This window comes from Physeter macrocephalus, chromosome 6 (genome assembly GCF_002837175.3).
Source record: "Physeter macrocephalus isolate SW-GA chromosome 6, ASM283717v5, whole genome shotgun sequence".
NCBI lineage: Eukaryota > Metazoa > Chordata > Mammalia > Artiodactyla > Physeteridae > Physeter > Physeter macrocephalus.
The window spans coordinates 60,350,251-60,360,165 of NC_041219.1; the positions used below are offsets into that span (position 1 = coordinate 60,350,251).

Consider the following 9,915-nt stretch of genomic DNA (forward strand, 5'->3'; position numbering starts at 1 on the left):
GCTGAGAGGAAAATTCTGTTGTCGATGGGGGAAGAGGGCATTTTATTATTTAAAGAGTAGCCATAAAGTTGCTAAAATGTAACTATATGAAAGAGAGAAGAGGAGGGGAGAACAGCATGAGGTCAACAAGAAATGCCTAGAGGTTAGAGTTAGGGTGGAATGTCTCATTACCTGATGTATTTGAATATAGAGTCGAGATTTTTAGATTTCAGAGAGTCTGGAGACGAATTAGTGGTCTGCAAAATTTTTTCTAATTAAGGAAGCAAAGCTGAGGCAATTATGAACCCCGGGAAAAATTAAAAAAATTTTCAAGAGCTACACTGCATAACTCAACTGTGAAGAATGTTACTACTCATCATATAAAGCCAGTTATAATTATATAAACACTGAATACAGGTAACAAATTATTAGGTAACATTGGAAGGATTGGAGAAGAGAGAGATGTATATGTAATGGGGGAGAATCAATCAAGATCTGATATAGAAAAGTTGATTTTAAAAAAGCAGTATAACTTGTCACTTAGAAAGAGTACAATAAGAAATAGCTAAGAGTTAAAATTGGTAGTCTCTGGAGAAAGAAAATCAGGGATAGACAGAGAAAGGTGGAGGACTGCTGTTTTTCACTACCAGTCTAACAGTAACGGTGATTTTTCTTAGCCATGTGTGTGTCTGTGTGTGTGTGAAGATACATACATACATATATATATATATATATATATATCAATATCAGGCAGACCTCTGTTAACACAAACTAATTTTGTGATCCAGGTGAGCCCATTAATCTGCCTAAACCCCAGTTTTCTCAGTTCTATTAAATGAGAGTAAAAATACCCACCTTGAAAGATCAGTCAAGAATTAAAAATAAGCCTGACTTAGTGCTTGATACATACTGTACACAGTAAAGAGTATTTGTTTTAACAGAATATTTCATTAACTTGTGAATAAAACTTAAAACTCTCATATGGAGTGCCTGCTTTTCCATTGGAGGGTTTTAGTACTGAAGGAGGTTTGTAGATTACTGACAATGGGGGTGTAGGCAAGACCCTCCAGGAAGAGACATTTGAGCTGAAAGGGGCAATTATTTGCCAAAGTAAAGATTTAAACTATTTGTAGTGTTCTGTATTCCACTAATTGTATCCAACAAACAAGTGTACTCTAGGAATATAAAATAAGTGCCCCCTGTAGCACAATGTCTTGCTTTGAGTAACTTCTTCCTACCCTTCATTCCTTGTCTCCAGCCAAACTAGAGTACATCTTCATCTTTCTACGTACACTTTCTTCTGCACCTTTTTTTTTTTGACTTATGGTTACTTTACCTGTGTTTTAAGGCTGAACTTAGACATCACTTTTTCCATTAAGTTTTTCCCAGATGCTCCTGACCAGATTAGAGATCATTTCTTTTAATCCATCTAAAGCTCTGTGTTAATATCAACCTATGCCATTTTCATAGGCTTCCTTATTTGTGCTTAATTGTGCATTAATTATCAGATGTAGTTTTTTAAAGAATATCCAAGAAGACAGGTTTCCTGGACTATGATCTCTTCCCTTGGTAATTACATATTGCTGTGAAAGTGCAGGGACTAAAACATTTTAGTCTAAAATATCAGAAATGTAATTTGATCAATGAAATAATTCAGTATTGCCAATGGGCTGACAAATGGTGGGCATCACTATTTCCTAGAGGCACTAATGTCCCAATTTGTAACACAAAAGAATGAGGCTGCCATTAGCCCTGGAATGGTGACATACAGGGATGCTCCATTTGGGTTGCTAATGAACATGTGCCTTCCTCAACCTTTTTTTCTTCATATTAGTGTTTTGCTACACTGAAGAAATTAAGGCATTTTAGCAGATTTATTATTATATTCTCCAACTATTTTAGAAGCCCTGTGAGGGAAGGTACTGTATCCTGTCGAATTTTACAGCCTGTAATATCAGCAAATATATAGTAGGAACTGAATGAAAACTCCATGATTTACCATTTATTCTTAACAATTGCTCTTAAAACCAGATGTGTATTTTTCTTCCTACATGATACAACTCAGTAAAGTTTCCCACGGGAGAAAACAAGATTTTTGCCCTACTTACTATTAACCACTTACTATTGTAATTTACAAGGAATTTTATTCCTTCTGGCATCCTTCCAGGTCACATCCATGAAGCCAAAGATTTTCTCAATCCCCAGCCTAGAGCATTGCCTAATGTGAGTAAATATCGTTGAATGAATGCCAAATTAGTTGGTTTTTCTACACTTAGCAGTCAATAAATAAAGATGTGTTTGTCCCTGATACTAAAGTCATCTACTTTATTTCTCCCATAAATCAAGCTTTTTCAGGCCTTGAAGAATATTGATTGGCCCAGAGATCTCAAACTTGAAGAAGCAAAGAGGTGGCATAATTCTGATCAATAAAGAAAAACACTTGTTTATGCAGTGCAACTGACAAGAATGCTGGGGGACTGGAGACTTTAATAGTTTAAAGGGAAATAGTGATCATAGTAAACACATAACCTAAGGGTTAGGGAGCAAGATATTTTTATTTAAGAATTTTAAAATTGAGGGTAAAAATACTTATGATTAGTTGGCTAAAAGAATGTATCATTGGGACTTCCCTGGTGGTCCAGTGGTTAAGGCTTTGCCTTCCAATGCAGGGGGTGTGGGTTCCATCCCTGGTCAGGGAGCTAAGATCCCACATGCCTTGCGGCCAAAAAACCAAAACAAAACAGAAGCAATATTGTAACAAATTCAATAAAGACTTTAAAAATGGTCCACATCAAAAAAAAAAAAAAATCTTGAAAAAAAAAACTATCACTTATCAGCATGTTTTTAAAATTTTATTGAGATTTTAATACCAGGAACTATGAAAAGTTATTTACTTACATGATCATAATCCTCACGTGTACCCTATGAGGAAGATATTTTCATCATCATTTTTTCAGGTAAGGAAACTAGGATTTAGTGAGGTTAAGTGACTTTCCCAAGGGCATAGTAACTGGCCAAACCACAAGTGCATCTCAAGTTTATTACTAAAGATACATTTGATGAGGGATTCAGTTTTTTTTACATGTATAGGTAATTCTGAATAATCCTGTCACTTTTCTTAAATTCTCAAACAGAAGTATTACCTGAGTAATACTTGAGGATCTTTTTTTAATATAATTATTGAGGGCCTTTTGTATTAGAATATAAATATTTAACATTATTTGATATTAAATTCGAGTATTTTATACTCTGATGCCTAAAGCCATTTGGCCTATTTGTGGGGAAGAGGGGTGAAGGCGATGGAGGACACAGAGGAAAGGACATTCATTTCCCCTAGGATGGAAAGAAAACACTTTCCTTCCCATGACAGAGTGGAGATCAGGTAAAATGAATTTTGAAGCTAAGTCATCGCTGTCCTAAGGAGGCTGAACTAAATTCCCGGTTACAAAATTCTACAGTCCTATTTTAATGGAGACTTTTCTTGGAGAATCAATAGCATTTGATAGAGTCAAGAAGAAAACAGAACTTACACATGGAGACATAAAGTGGTGGCGGAATAGAAAGTTTATGAATATAGGTACAAAAGAAGGAGAGGAAAATCCTAATGCCTGGAAGGTAGTCTGAGGAGTAGATTTGGAAGATTCCAAACACAGTGGACCAAGGAAAGAATCCCTTCAATAGCTATCAGAATTTCCAACACTTGGGCTGGATTGAGTCACATCAGTCTATTTCTTGAATTACCCCAAGTGTGGGAACTTCCTTGCAATTTCAGCTCTTGAACACATGATAGCCTATTGCCCAGCAGGATTACCCCAGGTCAGGTCATTAATCCTTTGCAGCTGAAACCAACTCCTCTCCACCCCCACTCCTCACTAATACAAATCTCAGCAATGCTCTTGGAAGAACTGAAAGGCCAAAGGACATTCCTGGTGCCTGCAACAAATGAAGAAACACTGGAATTCTTAGTGAAGTACATCTTTGTTGCAGTACATCTGAGGGCACCCTGCCAGTTTTTGTCCTAATTAGGGATCTGCAGTGAACATTGGAAATTCTTGCTCATCCTTATGGCTTTCAAGCACCAAGTGGATTTATTCACAGTAAGGTGATGGAGTGCGGTCAGTGAAAAATAAAGCAGAATGGAGATCTTTCATATACTGGGTGAGGGAGAGTGGGTATACTTTTTCATATGAACCAAAATGAAAAATAAATCATCACAATGAAAAAGCAAAAACCACTAAGGAAATACTGTACTTAGAACATCCTGGCTCTAAAATCATTGGCACAGTAATAGAGATTGTGTCCAACAGATAAAGAAACAAAACGATGTTTAATTTTAAAAAAGCTGTTTTTCAAAAGACTTTTAGCTTTTTAATTGATAAAAAGCATCTCAAACTGCAGTCAAAGACGAGTACAATTAATAGAAGCCTTAAAATTTAGAGGTGAGGTTAGATCCATATGGAAGGGAAAAGAAGTTATTTTAAAACTAACTCATTTAAACCTGGGTCTAAGAAACAGAGGTACTAACATACAAGTCAAGATAGTGCCTAGTCTTCTGAAGCCATATCTACGTTGGTGTCCCTCCAAATTGCTAAAGTTGAAAATAACCCATCTGTCACCCGAGCTTTTATTCCTTCACATAATCCCCCTCCAAAAAAAAAATTGTCTTTTTAAAAATTTATCAAAGCACCCATCTGATCTGTAATTTAAACCCATCTGGTTTATTCTGGGCAGTCCAGCACAAGACATAGATCTTGATAGACAGCCCTAACCAATGTCAAGGTGGGTGAACTGTGGAAGAATGGGTTTTGCAGGTGCCCCCCTGGTTTCTGTACTTCAGTTATGAAAGCCCCTGCCTTGGAGGACATGAGGTTTAATCAAGAGCAGCAGACACAACACCTGAACCACCAGAGATTCAACATTACCACGTTCTGTATCCATCCATGCGTATTTCTACTGGGACCTTTTCTTTCAGTAAAGTTCAAGACAACATGGCTTGAACACTAAAATATCTTCTCAGTTTAAGTTCTAGGCCTAGGACAGAGCTCAGATATAAGCCTCTTCTGACATTAGAAACAGGTTATTTGCAACACTCCTGATCTCAGGTGTGGGCAAACAAACAAACAAAAAAAACTCATTACTTCGACTATAAAATGTTTATTTTGGAGGGAAGTGATCAGCAAGAAAGCATGGACAATCATTTTATTTTCCCAATAATTTGGTTTTAGAATAGGATCCAGTTCTCTCCAGATTGCATGAGACTAGCTATGGATGTGATACTAGTAGCTTTTCTTGGATCAAGGCTGGGGTCTCTAACACAGGCTTCTTCTTATGGAAAGGAGAGGCACAGAACTTAATCTCTAAATGCCATTTTAATAGGGAGAAGACAATAAATACACTGGTAGACAATGCCCAGCCCATAACCCAGACTTCATCTTTTTATAGTTATTTTCTTTGCTTCTATTATGTGGAATAGGCCCCTACTTCTTTTTTTTTTTCAATTTTTTTAAATTTAATTTTTTATTTTTGGCTGCGTTGGGTATTCGCTGCTGCGCGCGGGCTGTCTCTACTTGTGGCAAGCAGGGGCTACTCTTTGTTGCGGTGCGCAGGCTTCTCATTGCAGTGGCTTCTCGTTGCGGAGCATGGGCTCTAGGCGCGTGGACTTCAGTAGTTGTGGCTCGCAGGCGTTAGAGTGCAGGCTCAGTAGCTGTGGCACAGGGGCTTAGTTGCTCCGCGGCATGTGGGATCCTCCCGGAGCAGGGCTCGAACCCGTGCCCCCTGCATTGGCAGGCAGATACTTAACCACTGCACCACCAGGGAAGTTCCCAGGCCTCTACTTCTTATAGCTTCACCTCTCCAAGATTAGTACATAAGTAGGGAGAACTTAATCCTAATGAGACATTTACTGCTAAATTCCACTCATAAGCACCCAGGGCTACGCATAGTTGCCTAAATCTTTTTTTATCTTATAGGTCATTAAAGAAAAGTTTAGTAACACTGAAATGTAAATCTAAAAACTAAAACTATGCTTACTTCTAATAAGTACAAAAATTTTTAACTTTTTTACTGAAAGGGATTCTAAATCAAATTATTCTCAGTACTGAATCTAACTGTAACCAGTATAATTAGAATTTCACCTTACCTAAAACAAGATAATCCCAGTGACAACCATTAGGAAATTTATTTTTTCTTTCAGTTTTATTGAGATATAATTGACACACAGCACTGTATAAGTTTAAGGTATACACATAACAATTTGATTTACATACATTGCAAAATGATTACCACAGTAAGTTTAGTTAACATCCATCATCTAGTATGAATACCAAAAAAAAGATGTCTTTTTCCTTGTGATGAGAACTTTTACAATCCACTCTCTTAGCAACTTTCAAATACACCATAGAGCAATGTTAATTATAGTCATCATACTGTTCATTACCTCCCCAGTACTTATTTTTCTTATAACTGGAAGTTTGTATCTTTTGACCACCTTCATCTAATTCCCCTTCCCCCCACCCAGGAAACTTCTTATATAGTGTCCAACATAATGAATGCAGCTTAGAAATCTAAATCTTTATGGAGATCTGCATATACATGTATCATCATCATCGTGGATACATCAGAGTACCCCATAGCCCTGTTACCTGGAGTAAGGGTACCCTTTACAAAGCTTTTCTGGTTCTTACATTCTTCCTAGTGTCAGACTTGACCTACTGCTCCATCAAAATTAATTTATAACATCTTTTCAACATTTATTTTCTATGTTGTTTTTGGGTTTTGTTTGCTTCTACCACTGAATAATTATGGCAACTGTAAGTCCTAACAAAAATTTCTTCATTTTTTTATGGTTTTAAAAAATGTTTACAATTATAATCTCTGAAATTACTAGCAAAATTATGAATTATTGTATTCAAAATTGTAATATCATTAGCAAGCACAATTTTGCCACCTGCTGGCCTTAAGATGTATATACATTTAAAGCTGCTTTTATTTAAATTACTATAAATGTCAACTCAGCACTATATATGCGCACAAACATGTCCAAAAATTCTACAAATATGTGATATTCTCTTGTAAACTTTGTTTTTATCTCTGGTGAGTTGGTTGTTTTTATCCTCTCTGACCAGGGACATTACTGTTCATATAATCCTTAGATGCACACACACACACCCCATAAAAATTCCGTGTCGGGCTTCCCTGGTGGCGCAGTGGTTGAGAGTCCGCCTGCCGATGCAGGGAACACGGGTTCGTGCCCCGGTCCGGGAGGATCCCACGTGCCGCGGAGCGGCTGGGCCCGTGAGCCGTGGCCGCTGAGCCTGCGCGTCCGGAGCCTGTGCTCCGCAACGGAAGAGGCCACAGCAGTGAGAGGCCCGCGTACCGCAAAAAAAAAAAAAAAAAAAAAAAAAAAAAAAAATTCCGTGTCAAAGTAGACATATAAGTATTATTATACACTTAGGGATAATTATTCAGTACCATTTTATAAATTCAGTTGATTTTTTTCTTATTCTAGAAAGGTAGTGGCTAGTCTAGCTTGGATCCCTAATGATAGTCTGCTCCTTTGTTTTAAAAGTTACGTCTGCCATTTTAAGATTCCATGCTTACAAAATTTTTATTCCTTGATTTATTTTTAACCTAATATTGTACAAATATTTCACCTACTCTACCTTGGAAAGGATTTTCATGTCTAAATAATCACGGGTTTTTTTCCTGACATATGACTGTAGTAAATGTTTTCCAGCATATATAAAATGACTACATATTGCATTACATATTTTATATTCATATTGTCTCTAATATTTTCTTGTTACTAGAAAGTGTTACGATGACAATGATGTTCGCTTTTAAAAAATCTACTCACCTATGTGAGTAGATTGTTAGTTTGTAGGCCATTCTAGGGAAAATTTGTGAGGCGTAATAGTATCTAAAAGAGTCCAGTGAGAAAAACAGAAGTTAAAATGGATCTTCAATGTCTCTTCATTAATTCAGTTCTCTTGGAATATAGAAGATTCTGGAAAAGTCTATGAAGCTAAAGGTTTCACTTTTTTCAGGTGGCAGTTAAGATACCACAGTAGTCCTAAGGCATTTTGTCTCAGCTTGCTGTTTGCCAAAATTAAGATAAATGAGTGGCCTGAAGGAAAAAGAGTCAAAGTTAACATGACAACCAAATTGGCTTGATGTTTCTGCAGTTTAAGGAAAACCCAACCTGTTAATAGGATAGAAGAAACGTGAACCATGAAGAGGAGGAGGAAAGACATCACCATTTTCATGGCTCTTTTATGGGCCTCTATGCTGAAGTCCTTTGAGCTGGGGCTGAGCTGCAAATTCCTGGTGTGTCTCATCAAGGAGAGGAATAAACAGAGCAATGAGGTCAGGGACAGAAGAAAGGGGATTAAACAGATGAAGGTGAAAATCAACATGTCAAGATAAAGAGTTTTACTTACATCTGAGGGCCACGTTGAGTTTCTTTCATATATTTTGTAGACATTAGTCCAGACACCATTAAACGCATCTACTAATTCAAAGTTCAAAAACAGTAAGAACAAAGACCCCATCAGAAGCACAAGTACCACTCTATGAATTTGCCACCGCAGCCAGGTGAAGCAGGGGTGGGAGGAACTGGCTACTTTAAAGAGGCAGAAAACACTTAGACAGGTAGCAAACCAGGTAGCTAGGTGATTGGACAGGGTCCAAAAATTTTTTGCTAGTTTATCAATGGCATATAGATGTGCCCATAACACCAGTACAAACGAGTCAAATAGCATTTTCCAAAGTTGACTGATTCTGGAGCTTGCCAGGCCGGTGAGGATGCAGTCAGCTGATGAGAACTTTGGTCTCTTCACCCAGTCAATGCAGTTAACTAGTACAATGAACCCATTCCCCAGCATTCCAGTCATGAACTCTCCTATTACCTCTGCCAGAAAAGTATTTTCAACTCCAGATGGCATTGCTGTAGAAAGAATCCAGAAAGCTAATACTATTTTTCACTGATTTTTTTGGCGGTCAAAGTGTTGTATGATATCCAGTTTGATACTTTTCACTTTTGAACTAAAAAATGCTCAGTGAAACTCAGATACCATCTCACTTATCTTCATAAAGAACTTTCTCTTTTATTCCAGCCATAGGTCGGAAATTTGTGCAAGGAGATCTAGTCTCACAGCTCTAAATGAAAAAGTTAACGTTACTTTCAATCAGCTACTGATTCCCAAATTGAACAGTAAATGTGCCCACTCATCATTGGCACTGGCAGTAATTTTTCACTTGTGAGGACATCTGGAAAAGTCAAACATGCAAATATGAGACAGATTTCTTTATACTGATTTGTACTTTCTTTTTCAACAGAAACTCAATACCATTTAGATTCAAGTTTCTTAATTTTAATAGAGTTCTCTAAAAATAACCTCTACAATACAAGCATTATTCATCAATTTCATTTAATAAAATCTGTAACATTTCAGATACTGTTATAGATGAAACGAGTGTAATAAAGAGAAGCAATATCAAGGAGCTCACAGAGTAGTGGAAAAAGCAACATTAAATAAACTATTACTATTGAATATGACAAAAGTTTGACCAAAATGCAATTACAACATTTTGGTGCTATGAGGAGGGTGCTATGAAATCTGTTGTCTACGATTAATTCTAGTTTCCTGCGGATAGTGACAACTGGCATAGGTCTTAAAGCTTTTTAGGATTTTTTGAAGAAATAGATAAAAATGGAAATGATTTTACAGAATGATGAAAAGTATATGGAAAGGTACCACAATCATACCTCTATCTGAGCTACTACTCTGAATTTTTTAGCTTTGTTTCCAATGAGTTCCTGCCTATTTGATTCTGAATTAGCTACTGTCAGCTGAGACAAAAAAAATAGTAAGAAAAAAAATAAGGTAGAAAAAAAGAAAAAAAAGGCAGGGGGTGAACGGGTAGGAGGGAGGTTCT

The 9,915-nt window shown here is 36.9% G+C and overlaps 1 protein-coding gene across 1 annotated transcript; it reads right to left on the reverse strand.

Annotated features, from left to right (window-relative positions):
- Window positions 1–7,992: 7,992 nt before the first annotated feature.
- On the reverse strand, window positions 7,993–8,921 carry TAS2R42 (taste 2 receptor member 42). The gene has a single exon (XM_024129332.2). It carries the CDS (start codon window positions 8,919–8,921, stop codon window positions 7,995–7,997), a length of 927 nt encoding a protein of 308 aa, XP_023985100.1. The 3' UTR covers window positions 7,993–7,994.
- Between the last annotated feature and the right edge of the window lie 994 nt (window positions 8,922–9,915).